The sequence below is a fragment of the Sphaerodactylus townsendi genome, linkage group LG09 (genome assembly GCF_021028975.2).
Source record: "Sphaerodactylus townsendi isolate TG3544 linkage group LG09, MPM_Stown_v2.3, whole genome shotgun sequence".
In the NCBI taxonomy this organism is placed as follows: domain Eukaryota; kingdom Metazoa; phylum Chordata; class Lepidosauria; order Squamata; family Sphaerodactylidae; genus Sphaerodactylus; species Sphaerodactylus townsendi.
In genome coordinates, this window is record NC_059433.1 from 94518658 (window position 1) to 94541368 (window position 22711).

Here is a 22711-nt window from a genome sequence, read left to right on the forward strand (position 1 = left end):
AGCATTGATAAAGAGACATTCATTGTGATAAAATTTAGGCAGTCAGTAAGATCTAGTAGGTGTTGGGAGAGGTGGCAAATGGCTTTTCTAAATAAAATAAAACAAATAATAGCCAGAAACAATGGCTGAATAATTAAATTATTGAATAAGCAACAATTACAAACTAGGAGAGCAGAAAGTATAATTTTCCAGGTTAGTAGCAACTTTTTGGTTATCAAAATGATTACACTAAAAATTACTCACCATCATATGTATATATATTGATGTTGCGAGGTTCAGGATAAAAACAGGAGCAGATCAAAGAAAGCATAGAAAGCTCCTTCATCTTTTCCTTGTAGGCTGAAATAAAAGAAGACCATATTAGTATTTTTTACCTTCCTAGTTTCCTATCTTGCAGAATGTTTATTTTAGATGGCAATTAGAGCTGTGGCACATCTGCAAAATTAATTGCTTTCCTAAAATTTGGGGATATCTCACAATGTGAAAGGTTTCTCCTAAATTTTAACCTTTTCTTATAAGAATTTTTAATAGACCATAACGGTACTACGGAATTTTTCCCCATGGCATCTAACCTTGTGTGCTGACCTTTAATTTAAGTTTTAACACGATCTTGTATCCTTTCATTTCTAACATATTCTTCAGAGCAAACAAACATAAGAACCTAGTGGTCCATCAAGTCTAATATCCTATCTCAAACAATGGTCAACCAGTTACTCTGGAAGTCCAACAACAGGGTATAAAGGGTAAGGCCTTCTTGATATTGTCTCCTGGCATTGGTATTCAGAGGTTTACTGACTCTGAACATGGAGGTTCCCCTTAGTCACCATAGCTAGTAGCAGGGGTGGAGCAAGGGGGAACTGCGCTCGAGGCACGCAAGTGCCCTGCGCCCCTGCTGTGGTGCTGTCCGCCCCCGCCCCACCACAGAATGCCCCCTCCATGTCCCGGCCACACCCCTGCTGTGGCCTTGCCTGGGGTGTCGCACCTCCCCGCCCTGTTGGTGCTACACCACTGGCTAGTAGCCACTAATAGGGCCATCTCTACAGAAAATGGCACTCAGAGCAAGCTCTCAAACTGTGCCCCCTCAATCTCTTGCGATTTGGATGCTATGCCTCTATTGATATATCCCAAGCTAGCATTAGCCTTTTCTGTCACTGCCTCAAACTGACTACTCATATTTAATTTACCCTCCCTGGCCTATCCTCTTCCGCAGTCTCCTCTTGGTTGCAGCATTGCTCACATTAGAGCAAGTTAAGCTTAATTTTAAAGCAACCAGAGGGTTTTTTTTGTGGTGGCCGGACGGGGACAGTGGCAGTGGAAGCAGCACCCTCGTTATGCCCTGGTCCATTAATCTTTCTAATCCTCCTTTAAAACCCATCATTTCTAACAAATTCTTGCTCCACTTCAACCTGGTTTTATAAAAACAAAGTCTGCCCAGAAGCAGAGACAGATCAATGCTATTTCCAGTAAGAAGGCAGAATAGTGGCCTTGGTTTCCTCTTGAAGGCACTGGTGACACTCCCTTCCCTTACAACTAGTTGAATGAAGTTATCATCTTCTAGTTATGTATCAACTAGTTATCATCTTCTGTTCTCATATTCACTCGAAGTAGCAGAGATTTTGTCTCATATAGGATCTTCTGTCAGCCATTCATAAGATCATATATAAGGTTATCCAGGACTTTGGAGATGGGTGTGATCAACATTCTGATGGATATCCAATTATAGAGGTTGGAACCAACCAAATTTAATGCTGTTGTAAAAGAGTCCTCTGAGACCATAAAAAAGGCTGTGCTGGGGATCACGGAACCTGTATGCACAAAAGCCAAGTGTGATAGAGGCTGTAATAGGGAGGAATCTAGGTGAGAGGGTATGAAAAAGCTGACCTTATCTAATCTATATTCCTTTAAGCAAGGCTTCTGATGCAACTTTCTTTGTTCTGAGCAAATGCCCTGATATAATGGGAAAGAGAGGCCTGAAGAATCAGGTTTCAGTGAACCAAAGTACAGCTAACTACAGCAATTATAGCAGAGTTTTTTCTGTATCTGATATTCAACTAAACTAAGCGTATTCAGAAAAAAACTTAAGACTCATATATTTCAGAGAGTCACATATCTAAGAATAGCTTGTGCCTGTAGAGATGTCTATAAATTGTGCTTATCTAAGCTGATGTAGTCTTTCCAGTCTCAAGTTATTTTTGACTGTAGTACAAGGAGAAAATATGAAAGATGCAGACATTCTCCTTCCTTTCAAGCTGATAAGGAAAAAACTAATACTTTACCAGAACTGAGGAAGTTACGCTTTTATGCAAAAATGAGCATTAGCCGCAATTTCCCCCTCAGCTCTGTCTAGTTGGGGTGCTGTAACTGTCTATAAAAAACTTTGGTATGTCTGCTGCTTCTCTGAAAGAGTTAGAGGCTTGCTCCTGGATGAGATTTTGCTGTCTCTCCCTCTCTCTCTCCTTGTGTACATAATTTTTTCCCTTTCAAGAATACTCTTTGTGCATCACTTGGATTAAAAAGATACTGCCAGGTGATGATCCCAATCTCCCAATGGAGCAGGAATTCCCCATCAGTGGTCAACAGGATGAACGGGAACAAGTTGAAAAGAAAGAAGTAATTCTGCTTTGGCTTCGCATACCATTATTACTGTAAAAGTTATCATTGCCAAACTGGGCTAAATGTCTGGGAGTTTTCTGAGAGCCAGTTTGCCCGTGGAAAGTCAGATTGGTGTCATTGTCAGGAGAGCTTTTTATCATCCATGCTTGGTTTGTAAGTTACCAGTTAGATGCTTCCCTGCAGCCACTTTGTGGGATGTAGCTGAGCTCTACATTCTCATTTTTTTCCAGCCTTTCAAGGGGCTTCTTCCCTTTTCCCTGGTAAGGCACAATGTAGCAGTGATGTACTGCCCTAGGGACATAGGGACACCCATGTTTTGCAAACTTTTGCTTTTACGGTCGAAGTTGCTGGATGCACTCCCCAACATGACCAAAATGGCATCGCGTCCCAGCCATTATGCCACCTGCCAAACCGCGCTGACAGCTCCTGAGCCCTGCTACCCTCCACCGCCATGCAGGCTGGCTTTCAAAAGCCGGCTTTCCTGAACAGAGGCCGGGGGTGGGGCCCTGCCCCTGCAGACAGGGGCATGGCTCAGGTGCAAGGCCCACACCCTCCAAGACCCCCACCTCCATGCAGGCTGGCTTTTGAAGGCCGGCTTTTGAAAGCTGGCCTTATATACGCGGGAAGAGGGCCGGAGACGAAGTCCAGAGCCACGCGCCTGAAGCGTGGGCGGTGGGGGTGAGATGATCGCAGGAGAAGATGTATCACGAGCGCATTTTAAATACGCCTATGCGGCGTAGCGACTGCAATGTGACTCTGCAAGGAAGAAGAAAGTACAGAAAACAAGGTTTCCAGGCTAAGGGAGAGTCCTGGTAAAATCTGGTAGGAATGTATATTTCAAAAACTGTTTTAATTCCATACTGGTAAGTCAGGAATGGCATTGTTATTCTTTTTATTAAATATCTGGAGTACTGTTATTCTGGAAAGTCGTGATGAAAAAATGTTGGTTTTAGTAAATTTTGGAACAATATTTCCAATTTAATGAAAATCATAGTTATTCCCTTTCTTAACAAAAATAAATTTTAAAAACGTCTGGTGCTTTGGTGGCCACCTCCCATTTCAAAGAGTCATTGATGCTTCCTGCTGGTGGAATCGCGCTGGACTCTGGAGGTCTGACCTACTACCCATTAAAAATGTTTCTTTAAAGTCTTCTTACCCAAAAGGCAGTAGAAGTTGGCAGAGAGAAACGAAAAGTCCTTTAAAGCGCCAAAAGGATTTAAAGGGGCACTATGATATTGGACATAAGACCTTTACCTTGCAGGACATTTATGTCCTTCTCACCGGACACCTGGCGAAATGAAGGAACACTTCTACGCGCATCATTATTTCCTCCAACACATTTTTAAGGAAGAGTGCTGCGATTCCGTTCGATTCGAACATCGCATGGCGAGACTTCTGCCCAGGTAGATTCAGCACGCTCAAACTTACGGCAGAGAAGAATCGTTGAACGCAACATGCCAGACCGCGCAAAATAAAGTTACGCGATTCTTCGCGCAGCAGGCGCTGACTCTGCAATTGATCGATCTGGGAATTCATACCGTCTATCTGCTACCTGTGTGCCTGTCTCTCATCTTTTGCTAAAAGAAGAGGCAGAGAGATCTTTCCAGAACTCATGTGTTGGTACTTCAGCGATGTAACTTCATACGGGCTTGATTCGACTGAATTAAGCGAGCCATGGCAGTTTCTTCTAACCGTTCAGTTGCGGTGCCAGTTCTCTGGAACAGCCTTCTAGAGGAAATGCAAGAAGCCCCTTTTCGGTTATGTCTAGGTCTTATTTTAGGTCTTATTTCAGACAGTGATGTTTTGATTATTATTAAATGTGTATTTTCAAATAGCCAGTACAGAACTTTAATTAAGCTGCTTCGGGTATTTTCATCGAAGGAAAAAATAATTTAATACGCTCTCTTCTTCTGCTGGATGGATTAGAAGGAAGTGCAGATTCTGCCCAGCCGACCATTACCGGAGCTGAGCCACCATTAACAGTTTTTTTTTCAAACAAAGAGCCGACTTAAAAGTACCGGGCGCGACCTGGAAACGCTGCATGAAACATACCTGAAACTATTCGAACACCCTGAATTGGCCGACCGGCACGGTTTCTCAACCGGTCAATACCGAACGGCGCACCTGGAAGGCCGTATTGGATATTCTTTACATTTGGCAGAGACGAAAAAGGCTAATTGGCCATGCCGAAAGGGCCCAGAGTGTAACCGTTAAAGTGGGCTTGCGACTTTTGCCTTTTGAGGTGCAAACTCGAACGTATTCCGTATAATGTGCTTCTTAAATGCCCAACAATCCAAAAGTGTTCCTCAGTAGCATGCGAGGGTTGGGACTGGTGTTCAATAAAAAGCACGCGTCCAAAGCCATCTGGAGTGTGTACTCCTAATTACATGGTTCTTTAGAACCAGGTCTTTAATCTGAATGCAGCAAGCTCTGAAGAATATGTCTGGCACTTGAGAACATATTTGCAGAGAAAGAGGTCTATTTATACAGGGATTAATAGGGCCTCTGAAACACACTGCTTAGATGATGTGAACAGTTAATAACTGACTGTTTTGATACAATAATAATCCAGCTTTCTTTAGGCTCAAAAGTGAGAAAAATGGTCGGAAGGGCTGGGACTCTTTTAAAGGAAAACCATATTTAGCTTTGGCAAGCATTATAGGTGATACAAATTTTACCAAGATACCTCCAAATTATTACTCAGAAGGTGAAAACAGAATACTATTTGTTCATACACTTAAAATGGATCCAAATTATCTGCTTTGTCCATTTATATAAAAATGTATATGTGAATAGCTAGGCATTTTATGATACTTCTATCCCCTAGATATGTATGGTGTGAGGCAAATAAACCTCCCCTTTTAGTCCCCATCCTATCCTTGCAACACAACACCTAGACTGCAGGTGTATGTCAAGTCACAGCTGATTTATAGTAAACCCACGGGGTTTTCAAATTACCTGCCTCTGTGTAGCAATTCTGGACTTCTGTGGTGGTCATCCATCCAAGTACTATCCCAGGACCAATTATTGCCATAGTTTGCAAAGAGATCAAGATAGAGGACTTCCGACTGTAACCCGAACGATTCTGAGTTGGTGCCCAATTTATAATGTTGACTTTCCTGGTATTTTAAACTGGGATTAAACTGAGGTTTAATATTATTGTCTGTGAGGAATAAATAAGTTGAAGTTTCCAGGAGCCTGGACTTTTGTCAGCATGGTGAATCTGAGTTTGATTAAATCTGCAAGTTTTCAGTAAATCTATCTGATACAGAAAGAGGGAGCTGGAAGGAGGTACCAGAGTATAAAAGTACAAGTAACAGCTGTGCTTGTGCCCAGTGCCATCACACTTGTTTAACTATAATTCAAGAGAGCCTGATATAATTTAACTATAATTCAAGAGAGCCTGATATTGGCAGAATTCAAAAGCTAAGCAGGGTCAGTCCTCGTTCGTGTTTGAGTGGGTGCCACCAAGGAATCAAGGGTTGTTATGCAGACACAGGCAATTATTATTATTATTATTATTTATTAAACTTGCTATACCGCCCTATCCCCGGAGGGCTCAGGGCGGTGAACAACATAAAGTCATACAAAAAACATAAAAATCTTAAAACAATGACAAATCACCTCTGTTCATCTCTTGTCTTAAAACCCTACAGGGTCACCATAAATTTACAGCATTTTCTACCACCACCATAATTGGTATTTCTCATTGAGTCTCAGGGCATATTATATAATGTAAGTCTGTACATCAGAAGGATAATGAGACATTTTTTCTAATAGACAATGTAATAAGATAGTAGACCTCTGAAACAGAACATCAGTATATCCAATTCTGAACATTGCCACATCTGTTAATACTTAAATCTTGGGACTGTTAATACTTAAATCTTGGGACTGTCCTAGACAAGACAGCCCTTTCTACAAACTGGGGGAACGTCCCGTGTTCGCAGAAGAATCTGAAATCTAAAGAAATAACACTGGCAGGGACTAACCCACTTTAGGACTGGGAACAGTGTGAACTTCTTGGCCAAACTGGGATATTTCCCCAGCTCAACTCGGGATATTTGGACTGTGCGGAATCGACCTAAGAGAAGTAGCACTTGTAGCTCTAAGAAACAAATGCTCTCTGTGACTACTGCCAGGAAACCACAACTATATTGCCAGTTGAACTCTTGGTTTCCTTCAGTAAAGGGCAAAGGGAGGATACAGGGCCCTTCATAGTTCTCACTTTTGAAGAAGGACTTACCAGGGCCAAGCCTCACAGCAACCACCAATTGACTTGCTACCACCCAGGAGATATGAGACACTCAGGCCTGGTTGCTTGGCACTATTCATCAGCTGCCACCACATGAAAGCCAGTGTGGTGTAATGATAAGAGTTTCAGACCATGATCTGAGAGACACAGGTTTCAAATCCAAATGGCTATGGAAGCTTGCTGAGAAACCTTGGGCTAGTAGTCATACACTCTCAGGATAATCTACCAACATATTTGTTGTGAAGATAAAATGGAAGAAGATGACATAAACTGCATTCTGCATTAGCTGGAGTCCTGAGTGAATTTTGAGAAGAGACCTATATAGAGTGCATTACAGTTGTCTAGTTTAGATGTTACTATGTTAGATGTTACTATGGAATGGCTCAAGGTGGCCAGATCAACAGGTTATCAACAAGGTACACCATCTTCCAGGCTAAAGTAAGCTGAAAGAAAGCATTTTTTGCAGCTGCATTGAGCTGCTTCTACAGCAGTAATGCTGGGTCTTGTATAACCACTAGGCTGTTGACCAAGCTGAAATCTATGCAGTGTATGAAACATGATGTCCTTTAAGACCTCAGGCTTCTCAACTACCATTATTTCCATTTTGCCAGGGTTGGGTATGTTTGCTCTCCGCCATTTAATCACAGCAATCAGTCAATGGCTCAAGACCTTTCATAACGTTGCCAGGATACTTGGAGAGGGATATATAGATCAGTGTATCATCAGCCTGCTAATGGTATCCTGTACCGAAATTATGAATGATTTTTTCTAAAGGTTTTACTTAGAGCTTAAACAGTATGAGGGATAAAATTGCTCCCCGTGGAATCCTACAGGACAAATCCCACACTGATAATTGGCTTCTAATGGCAATCCTTTGAGTCTAGTCTGTAAGGAATTATTTCAAACCAATTCAAATCATATCCCCAGATATCTGCTTCTGCCTCCAAACATTTCAACTAGATAGTATGGTTTACCGTGTCAAAGGCAGCAGAGAATTCCCACAGGAGCAGCAAAGAGGCAGAGACTTGTCCATTATGGCTTGCAGTATTTCACTTGCTACCTTTTCCATTTAAATGGAGAAATCAGAGACTCAATATGGGAGCCTCTGCACCAGATGCTCTACCACTGAGCCATGCCCCCAGACATCTGTATAACTATTGAAAATTATTTGCACATGACTGATTCTCTATGGACTAGGTCACATTATTTGATTCCTCTACTACCAATTACTGAAGCCCTGGTCACAGTTACAGTGTACTATCTAGTCCTGTTCACACATTACAGTATAAACAAGTATATCCTGTATGGTTTTTTAAGAAAAAAGCCTGCATGTGTTCACTTTGCAATTGAAATCAGGGACCTATATAAATTTGCTGTTTGTATCACACGTTAAGCTGTATGTACATTGAGTATAACGTGAATTATTCAGTGCATGTATTTTTTAAAAATCAAATGTACACTGAATATGGATTGAACATGTATACACTGGGTTGTATCCAGACTAAATTAGTTGCTGACTACCTGACTTGACCACCATGCCTATTCCAGAAGTTTCAGTACCCATTTTGCTGAAGCTCACAGCTCAGAAATAATTCTTCACCTTTTGTACCACTGAAATGAAATCAAGAACAAACTGGCCCAGTTGAGCATACTCCATGTTAGACTTATGGCCAGAGCTGGAACACGATACTTGCTTGCATACCCTTTATACCCTGCTGTGTATTGATGCAGTGTCTAACCTGAGAGTTCTGATTTTCATGGTGTCCTCTCCACAGTTGCCTGTTGTTAACCACAGCTATTATCAAGCCTTTCATGGTCTTAAGCATGTCACTAGGCAGTGATCCCTATGCAGTGTTATGCCTTTAGGTTGAGGCTGGAATTTGTAGACCAGCCTTTATATTGGTGCAGAACAAAGCTGCCCAGTATGCATTTTATGGTGTGTGAACTGAGAAAACAGTGACCAAGGAATCATTGCTAAACAAGCTAATGTTTCTTTCAGGATTTTATATATGGATTAGTAAAAGGCTTGAATTATAATGTATGCTAGCCCTCAAAAATAAGCAGAAATTGATCGGTGGTTTTTTTTTGTATATGTATACAAACATTTGACTGAGATCTGACCAATATACAAAAGAACTGACTAGCTTTTCAATGGATACATCATCTAAATTGAATTATATTGCATTGGTATTATTTGTTCTTAAGCTGCACATTAAGGTGCAAATAATATTGATTGTTCCCTTGATGGTGCTAAAAGTGCAATAACTCAGACATCCTAAAATTACCATTTTACAGTATTTTCATTCATGAAATTCTGCTAAAACATGTTACAAAAATCCATTTATAGACTCATAATTGTTATGGTCACTTGGAACATGAGTTAATGGGATAATTTTGCTGAGCTAATGGAAACACTTTGTTAAAATGAAATTTTAATGGTGGCTTTTAGTTTTCGTTAGAGGAAAGGAAAGCCTTGGCTGTTGAGATAGATATGACTGCGACCCGAGGTATATAAGCTGTTGGTGATTTGCATCAAGATGGAAACATAAGCAGGCTTCAATTTTTAAAGAGCTTAGTTCCTTATATCACCCAACTATATTCTAAGAAGCATCAGAAGGCAGTTAAAAGGATTATTGTTAGACCCCCGGATCTTGTTCCAATAATTAGACTCTGGTATATTGTTCAGTATGGATACATAGGCCAGGTATACAGCTTCAAAGCCAGTTCTAAAGAACATGGCTTCTTGACATACATTTCTCCCCCCAACCCCACCTCCCATTTTCTCAGAGCAGAACATCTGGTAACCATTACTTTCAGTTGTACCTGGCACCAAGGTCAATAGCAGATAACGAGTTGGAACCATCTGGCTGCCAGTCCAGGACATGATAACAACAATAATTCTTTCCCATTGGGCCAACATGTCAGGGGAGGCCTAGTTGTCTACAAAGCAGCACAGAAGCCATAAATTCAGGTCAAGGTAGAATGCAAAGAATACAGTTTAAACAGCAATGGTTAGATATATTAAAAGCACATGAGGCACGACCCTGACAATTATGCTTCTGGGCTTTTTCTGGATTTCAAGATTCATTTTGTATTCAGTTTGAACTGTAGGCTGTACCATGTAAATTCCAGACATATCAAGGGGGCACAGATTCTCTTTATTGTACATAGCAACTTTTACGAGTTTTGGTGGCCTAGCCAGCTATGATCCTTTCTTAAGAAGACAAAGGTTGGCCATTGGTATCCCTGCTGAAATTACATCTTAGTTAGATTACTGTAACATATCCTACATGGTCCTGCCTTTGATCATAGATTGGAACTTCAATTGGTACAAAAAGAAGCATTTAGGTGTCTGACTGTTAACAGCTAGTGCAGTCTAGTGGTTAGAGTGTTTGGAAAGACTGAGGAAACCCAGGTTCACTGGGTGACCATGGACCAGCCACTAAGCCTTTTCCATCTCAGAGGATAGCCATGAGAATAAAACAGAGGAAGGGAGAATGATGTTGCATGTCAATTTGGGTCTCCACTGGGACAAAGCCTGAGCTATAAATAGGTTTAAAAATACTAAATAAATACAGGACATTTTTCTCCAGGGGTGTTGGCAACCCTAGGTTAGTATGTTTATAATTTTTTAAAAACTCAAGTTAAATATATTACTAAGCATTTCTTGTGTTATTATACAGAGAAACATGAATGTTAGTTTTTATGCCTGGATTTTAATTGTAGCTTTTGGACTAAGTCCAAAATGTAGCATATCTTAACTGGGGACTCTGTAAATATAAATTAAATTAAGAAACTGACTGTGGGATTCTAGCCATGATATTTTTGCTAAGTTCTGATAAAATATCAAGAATATACTCTGATCTGGATGTCAGTTATGACATAGTGACACCAGAAGAAAGGCCTAATATACTTCCTGGGCTATTTATGGATCATTTTCACCCAATCTCCATGATGGATGTGGACAAGATCCTGGGATCTGTGAAGGCCACTGTTCGTCCACTTGATCCTTACCCATCCTGGCTGCTAAAATCATGTAAAGCTCATAGCAACAAATGCTTAATATCTGTTATCAGTCAGTCACTAACTCATGGGACCTTCCCTCAGTCACTCAAAAAGGCAGTTATCTATCTGCTGCTTAAAATGTGTATAACAATAATAGTAGTTAAGTCTATAGTATAAGGTCACTCTAATTTAAGTTCCAAAAAAAGAGACATCAAAGACTGCAGCAACTGTTGGATATTAATTTCTCACACAAGTAAAGTGATGCTCAAAATCTTACAGCAAAGACTGTGATATTCAAAATCTTTACAGCAAAGACTGCTGCCATATATAGAATGCCAGCTGTTTTAGCTGGATTCATGAAAGGAAGAGGTACTAGAAATCATACTGCAAATTTTTGTTGATTACTGGAACATATGAGAGAATTTCAGAAGAAAATCAGCTTATGTTTCATAGATTGTAGCAATGTTTTTGATTGTGTGGGTCAGGAAAATCTATGGTTGGTTTTAAAAGGAATGGGTATGATTGTTTTGATACACAGTATATCCTCTAGTCAAATGGTTATTGTTCAGACAGAGCATGCAGAAAGAGAGTGGTTTTCAATTGGCAAATGTGTCAGGCAAGGATTTATTTTATCTTCCTGTCCAATCTGCAGGCAGAACATATCATAAAGAAAGCTAGACTGGATTTACATGAAGGTGGAGAGTGAAAAATAGTGGAAGTAACATCAACAATTTTAGATATGCAGATGATACCACATTACTGAAGTAAAATAGTGAGGAGATGGGTAAAAACAGATAGCACCAAAGAAGGATTACATCTGAAAATCAAAACTACTGGATGATGAAGAAAAAACTGAAATTGTTCAAGATGTTCTATTCCTTGATTCCATCAACAACCGAAAGGGAGACTGTAGCCAAGCAATCACAAGGTGATTGCCAGGTCCCCATCAGGAGTTTTCGGCCAAATAGTAGCGCAACCTTGTATCACCAGTGATGTCGCTGCATCACTGGCATCACTGGCCTAGGCTTCTATTTGTTCCCAGTAAGTTTCCCTCTCCCACTGGTACCCCCTGAGATTGATAGTGAGGAGGCCGGCAATGAAGGAACTAGAAAAGTGTAGGCATGTGTTGCTAATTACCAAGATCAAGATAATTCATATTATAGTATTCCTGTCACTATGTATGGGTGTGAAAGCTGGACAATAAAGACATTTTACCAGAAGAAAGTTGATTCATTTGAAATGTAGTGTTGGATGGCAGTTTTATGGATTTGGAAAAAGACAAAGGAGTTCTGGATCAAATCACACTTAAAATCTCCCTAGAAGCTAAAATAACAAAACTGAGGCAATCATATTTAGGTCACATTGTGAGAAGGCAATAATGCTAGGAAAACTGAAGGTAGCAGGAAAAGATGAAACCTCACAAGATGGATGGATCAATCAAGGAAGCCACAGCCCTCAATTTGCAAGATCTCAAAAATATTGTTAATGAGAGGATGTTTTGGAAGTCATTAATTCATAGGGTTACCATAAGCCACTTGATGGCACTTAACACACACAATGTCACTCTGATCTAAGGCTGTGTACTCGGGGAAAAGTTTTAGTGATAGTTTTCCACAAAGTTCAAAGTGGTATAATAGAGCCATTGTTTTTGTGGTTGTTCCATTTTCATGTGTTGACAGAGTTTGCACATTTTTCAAAGATCTGATGGCAGTGTGATAGAGGTACTGTAGTACATGGATACACGTGGTAATTTGATCTACAGGTTCTTATAGTATCTGTGATATTTGTTTGAACAAAAACAATGAAAAGACCAGGGGAAGGAGGAGGAGAGGCTTACATTTCTATGGATTTTCTCTTTATTTTTAATTTTTTAGTTTTTTCACAAATCTGCCAAATTCATATGACCACAGACTGAACTGGACATAAAATGAATATGTGTAACCATAAGCAACATTGAGCTTTCTTGTTTGTCTTTAATAAATTTTAAAACTAAAGATTTAGTCACAAAGGCAGCCAGAGTTACAGATAAATTATGTCTCATTATTTCAGATACATGCTTTATGTTTTCCCACTGAAACCAGTGGGACTTAATTTCTTTTAACATTTGGCAGATTTTTTCACTTAATATTAGTATCACATTAGCTTTGTCAATATATGTGAAATTTAGAAGCTGCAGAAGCCAGAACCAGACTGGTCATTAAATGTACCAAGGAAAGTTCCCTATGGGCCTCTGTTTTGGAGGGCCACATGCAACCAGGGAAAGACATATCCAAAATTATGCAGTTCTATCCATTTTGCATTTGCACATCAATGTGTCTGTTGCCCTATTGCTGCACTATAGTGATCATTAATAGCCACATTATTCTGTGTGGACAAGTCAGTCCATTTGCAGTTGATGGCTTCAGCACCATAAAGCCTCAGCATCAATGACAGCTGGTTTCAGTTGATCAATGGCTTCTTTCTGCACCACTGCCAGTTAAAGGCAATGGCACCATCATTGGCATCACTGGATGAGCAGATGTTGAATGGTCCCTGGGATGCAGCACTTCTATTCATGGGCCATTTTAATTTTCCAAACAGGCTCTGATAGAAGGTACACTGCCATATTGATCTGTAGTCTGGGGGTTTTACAGTTTACAAAACAACTCCAGTCACCTTATCTCAAAGCTTCTTCATTAGCTGCTATTTATACAAGTGAGATTAACAATCCAGTCCTAAGGACATTTAATTAGAAGTAGGCTTTATTGATTTAAACAAACCTTATTTCCATGTAAGTGTATTTAGGATCATAGACTTTAATGATTTCTAGAACAACAGATAATGTGATCTAGTTGCTTATCTTGTATATGAAGCACAGACTGGGATTCCTTTCAGTAGCTGATAACCTCTGGAATGTATTAGTGGGCTGCAATCATGTAGTGCCCTCATTATTACAATATGCATTATTTTTTAAAATTTCTTAAATGTAACCCAGTGCAAATGCAAAGACTGCTGCATCAAGTCTATGTCTGCTAATGAAAACCATCATCAAAATACTGTAGTTTTACAAACATATATGATGTCAAGAAGGAATAAAAGCATCAAGCAGAAAATGAAAATTAAGGAACTTATTTTGTATTTATGTCCTATTTGTTCATTTTATGTTTTAATTAGAATTCCAGTATTACATTGATCACTCCTCCTCCTCCTCCTCCTCCTCCTCCTCCTCCTCCTCCTCTTCTTCTTCTTCTTCTTCTTCTTCTTCTTCTTCTTCTTCTTCTTCTTCTTCTTCTTCTTCGATAGAAATGGATCACATTTCTATTGATAACTTGTTCATGAATTGACGGGATGTATGCTATCAGTTGATAAAGATGGATTAAGTCTGCAAACTGGGGTCAATAATGAGTCAAAACAAATACAACAGGTATAAACATTATTTTTATCCTTTTATATAGGCACATTGCGATTGAGAGAGAAAAATGCTAAACAATAACATGGAACCTGGAAATCTGATTTTAAATTCTACTTAAGCTAACAACTGAACTCCTTGTACTCCAGTGGCAGAAGGAAGTGCATTCCCTTTGGTTGCATTACTCTCATTCAGCTGTGCTCTCTGTAACCTTCAGTTGCAGAATAAATGTGGAAAAATCCACACTGTGGATTTAAAGTGGTATCTTCTCAGAGAACTCTGTGAATTGTAGTTTAGTGAAGGGACTATTAGAGCTATCTAGCAGAGAGTAGCCAGCATCTCATCAAACTATAGTTTCTAGGATTCTTTGTAAGAAGCCAAGATAAAACTGACACCATTCAGCATTTCATGGCATTAAGATAGGGATTCATAATGTCATACTTGTAATTAAAAAAATGAAATAGAGTGGAATACCTACTGGGTTTATGTATCTAAGAGCCCAGTCAAATTCTTGCTGTGTAGTATAAGGGAATAATTACATTGTTTTTCCAGTGGTAAAGCTCTCTCTGGCAAAAGGGTTTTTGGGGATCTGGTTCTTGATTTGGAGTCTTTCTTCTTATGTGAGAATAGGACTTGTATTGTACTAAAACTATTCTCCCTTTTAAATATACACATTTTCCCATGTAGTGGCAACTAAAAAGCCTGGTAGATACCTTGTGGGAAAGTGACCAAAATATTTTTGACTTAAGCTGCACACTTTGGACTTGAAGGTCAATAAAGATTGTCTAGGTTTCCACTTGGTTCATTGAAACAACCTTGTGTTCTTCATGAATGTCCTGCCTATCAATGTTTGGTTTAACCCTGATCTGTAAGTCTCATTAAGCACACTGATGTGATTAAGACCCATACTACATATAACAGTAGCTGATAAATCTCTAAATATCGGCCTGCCCTAATCACATATAAAGTGGGGTGCAATCCAGTTTAAGAGAAAAAATAATTCTCTTCCTTCTTCACCACTTAACTGTCCTTTCAAAGGCCCTGCTTGATAGTTGTGCATACTGTTTGCACTGAAGTCTCGCTGATGGAAAAACTGCCAACCAGAAGGACAAAAACAATGTCTTAACACTTCAATAAAAGCTTGCTGGGATGTTATTTAACTGCATTGCATGAAAAAGTTTCAGCTGCCCATTTCCACACATTAACCTTCTATTAAAGGAACAGAGCCTTTTCCCCTTCTGGCTGTTGGCAACCCTATAGGAAAAGTGATGTCTAGAAACATAGGGAGGGTTCAGTACTCCTCACCCACAAGCTCATTTTGTTCATTAAACAGGACCCCACTTTCGTTCCTCTGTAATAGACCCACATGTTATGACCCAGATATCTTCTTGTCATGTATACTTTGGGTTATCCTATTATTTGAGCAAGGCCCGATTTATGTGTGAGTGCCATGAGAAAAATAGTATGGTAGAAGTAACCCAGCTAGGGAAACAAAGCAAAAAATAAGGCCTTTTGTGGTATAGATATTGTTAAAAAACCAAGGTCTTTGTTTTTGAAATAGCTGGTAAAATGCTTTATGATAGTGGTGAGTAGGGATGGGAAATTGAAGCTGTCTGTGATTTATTCATATCCTTGTACATAATAAGTATAATCTATTTCCCTAATGATGTGTTCAGTGTTATAACAACAATGGTGATGTAGATTAAAGCACCATATTGCTTTAGCTACTTTGATTTTGTATGGACTTGGAGTGATCAGTGGCATTTATCAGCACTGGTAATGGTTTTTTTCTTCCTGCAGTAATTGATTTTACAACAAAGACATCTGGGAATTATAGTAATTTTGGACAGTCAGAGTGATGAAGAATTACTGTGGTCAAGTAGGTGGAATGAAGCACTTAACCTGCCAAGTCCGAGTTCAAATCCCTGCAATGTGAAGTGCAGCAAATGACCTTGAGTAATCCTTGTGGTTCAAACTAGATATGTTGGTAATGAGTTTGTTTATTCATTTACTGCATTTGTCGCTCTTTGTTCTCACTGACTCTCAAGAAGGATTGAACTCATCCTTGTTATAATGTTCCTTCTAATGCCACTGAAGTAAATGAATTTAGAAGGTTGTTTCTCTGCTTAGAAGTGCACTGAAAGAGAGAGGAAGTGTATTTCTGACATAAACAGAAATGTGAAAGGGCCACATGAGTGAGGAAAGCCAATCTTCTCCCTATAGCCTTTGTTGCAAAACCTCCTTTCCCAATCTGAATTTATTTTCAACATCCCAGTTCAGATGAGGAAAAAATATATCTGGAGGGTGAAAAGACTACAGAGAGCTAAACCAGGGGCAAGGAGTGGAGCTGGCATCCCTTGCCTGCCTATTTCTCTTTACTCAAAATGGGATCCCTCACCACATTCTTTCCATGCAATTGGGAAAGATCCACATATGTACATAGAAACATCTGGCTTTCCCATCTAGTTTGGCCCCATCTGTCCATTTTACCTATTTCAAAAGGGTTTTATGAGGAGAATGGGTAGGTATGCACATTTTCCTGAGTTCACTGGGTAAAGTCAATGTTGGCAAAAGGTAAAAGTGGACCGAAAGCATATTTGTACATATAAGAGCTGGAAAAATATAGACCTGTTTTTTGAACTACAAAAAGCTGAGAGAATATTAAAAAGTCTAGACAATATCAGTTTTTAAGAATCCTGATAACAGCAATAGAAACTTCAACAGACTTAACATGCAATTGCTAGACTAGGAGTTGTACAAAGGACAGTAAAGAGAGACTGCATATTTGTTTTGTTTTTAATCCTAAAATAGCTTTACAACTTTTGAAGAGTTAGGTAGGCAATTATTTTTAGAATTGTTTTTCTGAATCTGGATGATAATTTCAGGTGCCTGCATCTCTTTGATTATATCTAAAGGAAGAAGCACATTTAGAAAACCAAGATAAATTACTTACACTTGTACACTAAATAGGCACTCTGTGGAAAAAAAAAAGTTTGTGACAGTCAAGTTTATTTATAAGTCTCATTGTATTCAATAGGACATATGCAGTGTGAAGGACTAAGACTTAATTCTCTGCATGTTTGTTTAGTTTCTATTTTGGTATTTACTTCGAAGTAAATCCCATTGATCTAAATTCCAAGCAATCATGCTTAGAATAGGACTATTGCAATGACATTCTGAGTTGAAGCCTTCTGTTAACTTCTGTTAACTTCAACATAGTTAGAATTATGTATCTCTAGGAGGATCATACAGTTAATCTCTGTAGGCCAAATGAACAAAATATTTTATGATGTAGAAATAAGATATTATAAAGAGGGTGGGGGCAGGGGTTATGGTATTCAATGTTTCCCTACAACAAAGGCCATTGTTTCTGAAGTAGGGTTTCCAACTCTAGATTGAGAATTATCTGGAGATTTTCAGGGTGGGGCCTGAGGAGGGTGGGGTTTGCTGAGGGGAGGAACTTCAGTGGGGTATAATGTCAAATAAGTCATCTGCTAAAGTGGTAATTTTCTCTAGCTACATTGATCTCTATCACCTGGAGTTGTAATCCCAGGAGTTGTAATCCCAGGAGATCTCAAGTGACTACCTGGAGATTGGCAATCCTATTCGTAAAGCAGGAGTTCAGGTAGAATATAATTCAGGCCATCAAATCTCTTTGGCTGATTCCGCATGGGCCAAAAACAGCGGTGTGAAAATGGTGTGAAAACAGTATAAACCCTTTTACACCATTTTAAACCCTTTTACACCATTTTCACACCGTTTTCACACTGCTGTTTTTGGCCCATGCGGAATCAGCCTTTGTTATGTGGTTATCAAAATCCTCTGTACTATTTTACTGACATTTTTATATTTTGATAGCACTCAACATAGTTCATAGTTAAAAGACCCATTGATTTAATGACTGGGCTAAGTGTAAGAAAGGAATCTCTGCCATTTAAATCCATAGGAATTAATAATGCTCAACATTGTTGAATCATTCCCCTTGCATACATATTGATAAATTTATTAGATTTATTTAGATTTTATGTAGAATAAAAACTATGTATCATCAGCAAGGAATTTAAATAGAAATATAATTAGATACCTACTTAAACTTTAATAAATCTGGAAAATGGCATTTACACATGTAACAAACATATGAATATTTATCAGATGGGCAACATTACTTAAAATGTTCTATTCCCACCATTTTTCATCAGTGAGGACAGCTTGCAATATAATATACATTAAAATACAACACAGCAATACAAATTAGAATAAAACAAATCAATGGCTGGTTTCATTGAAATTTTGAGATGGAGTGAAAGCTTGGTTAAACAGAAACATTTTGTTTATTTATGTCCTGCTTTTCTTCTATTGTAGAGCTCAAGGTGGCATACATGGGCATCTGAGGACATTTCCCTGCTAGGCCTTCTTAGCTTCAGCAGGTTTGCTGTATCATATATTTTTGAAAAGGAAATCCTTTTCAGCTTGTCTCCAAAAGACAACAATGGATGATCAGCTTCTATAGAAAGCAGTTCAGCATCCATGCCACCACTATAAAGGCCATGCTGCTAAGATTTTGAAACTGATGCAATCCTATTCGTGTATGCTTAACAGCAAGGCGCTTTACCTTACTTGCTAAATGGAACTGCTTATTCAGAGGCAGCAAACATTTGAATGACAAATAGTGGAACAAATAATTGGGAATTTCCTTTACCATCATATTCTGGTTTGAGAACTTCCACAAGTACCTGGCCAGCTTTGATGGATACAGAATGTTGGACCAGATAGATCTTTATTTGATCCAGCAAAGTAATTCTTTTCACATAACAATCAAAAGTATGCTTCTGAACATGTGCAAAATGCTTTCATTCAACACTCAGTTAATGTTTATTGGATCTGTGGCAAGACTTTTCAGTTGCCCATTATTTCCAGGCATTCCCTTTAGACCTTAGTCCCTGGAAGAGACTGTCAACTGAGCTGCAAGATCTGACAGCACAGACTGGCTATAGAAATGGTCTTCTATTCATCTTCTTGGGGCCTCATGGATGACACAAAGTATGTCCTTCCTTTAATATGAGAATGCCATTATGCTATAAAATCTTTGGGTTGAATCCATTGATCTCCATCAGCAAGTGAGGCATCTTCCATTGGAGGAAAGCTCCCTCCACTGGGAGAGGAAATCTCTTCAAACAGAAGATTCCTCACTTGTTGGAAGGGAACTCATTGGATTCAACCGAGGATCCACAAACTTTCTTCATCAATTTGTGTCTTTTCTTATTCCTGTGGCACAGTTGTTTTACTTGAAAAGAGACTTCATCTCTCTTCCTTTCACTCTCTCTGTAGTAAAAATCACACATCCAATACCAGAAAAAAGATGGTAGCCCAAGTCAGAAATGAGGTGGAAAATTTTCAGTTATTAAAAAGCCTTTAGATGAGTAAGGGGTTGTTTTTCACTTAGGACATGACAATTATACACACAAATTAAGAATGAAGGAAGATGGTTGTTCTCTTAAATGTGCTGCAACTGATTAGCGGAAGAAGGATGAACATTTCCTTATCCCCTAAAACAAGCAAAAAATAGGTTCTGTGGAGAAGTCCTGAAAAAATGGAAAAGCGGGCATTGTTGTAATTATTAGCAAGGCACTTGGTACATCTGGCCACTTCATCACTGCCCTGGCTTCACTCTCATGAGCTGCAGGAACACATTAATCAAACTGAAAGCCATATCCTGGTGCAGCCAGGGCATTCTTCACAGAGGCCTTCTACAGCCATCAGTCTCTGACAAACTATCGATACTGATCACCTGATTGCTGATGTGGGGAGGAGAAGGAAAGGGGGCTGTGGGAACCCAGCTCTGCAGGGCTGGCCAGACTCCCATGGTTCCTGGCAGGTTGTATTTGCATAAACAGTTGCTTCCCGCCCTTCCCTCAGGAATAAAAATGCCCTCTGCCCCCAATAGCTCCCTGACACTCTGAGTTTTTCTGAGGCAGAAAAAAAGGCTTACAGGAAAGGTTTGACCTCCATATTTATTTTAATTGAGTAAACAAGAGGGCAACAAAGGAGCATGATTGTTGCCAGCAAGGATGACCAAGTGTTGTTGGGGGAGGTTGGGAAAGGGAGAGAATTGTCCTGTCTTTCATTCATCTCAGGCGTCATGAAATGGTCCATCTTTTGAAATCTTAATTTCTAAGGGTGCAATCCTAACAGGGTCTACTCTGAAGATTCTTTTTATTTAATGGATTTTACTCCCAGGAAAACATTTTTAGGGCCGCAGACCAAGGATCCTTCCCTATTTAGATCTCTGGATTTCCTTTTGCAAAGCGAGAAGAAAGGAACTCGGTATCTTGAGATCCTTTTAAGGACAGTGACCTAGCAGCCCATTTTCTCTACAAGACTTCCTAGTCAATATGGCACTCTGCACTGCAATATCGTGTTCCTTCATTCAGTTCCACCATGAAACATTTTTTTAAAATCTCAGACTTAAAAAAGTCAAAGGTGGCCAGAAGACTTGGAACGAGTGTGCGTAGGTGTAGGGGGGGGGGGGGTGCAATTGCTTTTTAGCAAGTTAAAGTAAATCAGCGAAATCCTCAAATGCAGAGGTGAAAACCCCAGTATAAAAATGCAAAAGGTCCCTTTGCCACCCAAAATCTGCAGTCCCGACTCCTGGAAGGGACCTCCTAGAGAAGCAAGGATCAGCCGCTGCCGCTGTTGAGATGCTGAAGGCGAGCGCGCTGTCCAGGGGCGTGGCTGGGGTTTGTTGAGTCTGCACTACAAAAAAAAAAAAGGCTTTTGCTCTGGTGAGACAAAATACAAACAAAGTCGCTGGCTGCATTATGGGGTGGGCGGTGAGGGGTGGCTGGAGCAAGACACTGCTCGACATCAGGGTGCGCGGAGGGAAGGGGTTTATAATCCAGTGACCTACTTTTGGGGCACAACCGAACTGCATCATTAATCTCCTGCTGGAGAATCAAGGCGACCGACAAGAGAGAAAAGAGAGCCGCGCAGAAACAAACCGTGGGAGCGAAAAGTCCCCACTGCCCAAATAATATTAGATTGCAAAGGGAGGAATAGTGTTGGCTTTGGGGGCTCCAGTCCCTTCCGTAAAGGCTGGGAGCAGGATATGAGGAGAGGGTTCCCCAGGGCGCCTGCGATGAGGAGACAGCGCCAGCAGCAGCAGCAGCACCAGCCGCCGCCGCCGCCGCGCCATGGGTGGGGTCGCTCTGCATTGTGCTGCTGGGCGGCTGGAGTCGGTGGCGCCGAAGCGCTCTGCAGGTGCGCTCTCGCCGGGAACGCCCGGAGCAGCGGCTGAAGGAGACCCTCACACAAAGAAACCCGACGCGGCCACGGCCCCAGTCGCCCACCCGCCAGCAATCCTGCCATTTTCAACGCCAGACGGACGATCAAGCGCACCCAGACTCATCCGGTGTCCCCTCCCGTTCTCCTTTTGCAGTAAAGACCCCAACATTGAATGCCGTCCAGCTCCAATTCACAGGGCTGGTCACTTTCACCGGGCGTGGGGGGGGGGCACCTTATTATTTGTCCCCGTCGGTTCTCTGCATACCCCGCGACACCATGATCTGAGGACTGCAAACCACTCAGTATAGCACACAATATCGCTTATTTCCTTTTGAAAAACAACGAACCACACATCAGCCTCGAGCAGTCAGATCGATACTTTGGGACGGAAACCTCTAGACCCGCTGGATAAAATGCACCAGATCACTAAGATTTGCAACACATTATACTTAGCCACAGGCGAAGACTTCTAAGAAAGCCTTGGCTTCCCGGTTCCCTCCAGGGGGAAAAAAACAGAGAGAGACTAATAATATTAAATAACGTTTTCGGATTTTATAACACCGAATGAAGCACCAAGGACAGCAGCCTTTAGGGAAGAGGGACTCTTATACAGGAGGAAGACAGAAGAGATGCTATGTTCTTACCCATTGCAGTTTTAGCCATTGTGAGACGTACAGATGCTCAGAGGTTGTGAAGGCAAAGAGGTCCAGCTACAGCAGTGAAGAGAGAGAGAAGACTAAGGCACTGAGTCAGCAGAGTGGGGCTGTGCGAAAGAAGGCGAGAGAGGCAGGAGCCCATGAATAATTATCACTCCTCTGCCCAAGCAGATTGGCCCTAGAGGTCCCCTGACATGACTCCTGTAGAGTTAGAATTGCCAAGCATTAAATATTGATCTGCCAAGGGTGCTGGAGTGCAAAGCGCCAGCGTACAGTTTGAAAGGGAATGTAGCTCTTGAATGCTCTTTCCCCCCTTTGCTTTCTTGTTGGTAGTACATTCCATGTCAAATGTTTAATGTCTTACATGAAAAAAGCCTATTGGTCTTGAAGTCTTTGGCTGTTGCTACCTGTAAAACATGCATGAATGCATTGGACATGGGTTATGGTACTAATTGGAGAAGGTGGGAGAAGGAGATTGCAAGATGAAGGTTTATTTACTAAAAAACAACAACA

At 40.4% G+C, this 22711-nt stretch overlaps 1 protein-coding gene across 1 annotated transcript in view; it reads right to left on the bottom strand.

Moving 5' to 3' along the window:
* STMN2 (stathmin 2) overlaps positions 1-22336 on the bottom strand; it is a 31320-nt gene extending 8984 nt beyond the window's left edge. Inside the window, exons 1-2 of the mRNA XM_048507950.1 lie at positions 22187-22336; positions 244-339 (exon numbers count right to left, since the gene is read on the bottom strand). Of these exons, the coding sequence (XP_048363907.1) occupies positions 244-339; positions 22187-22205 (115 nt within the window). The 5' untranslated portion in view covers positions 22206-22336. The remainder of the gene's footprint in view (positions 1-243; positions 340-22186) is intronic.
* Positions 22337-22711: the final 375 nt, after the last annotated feature.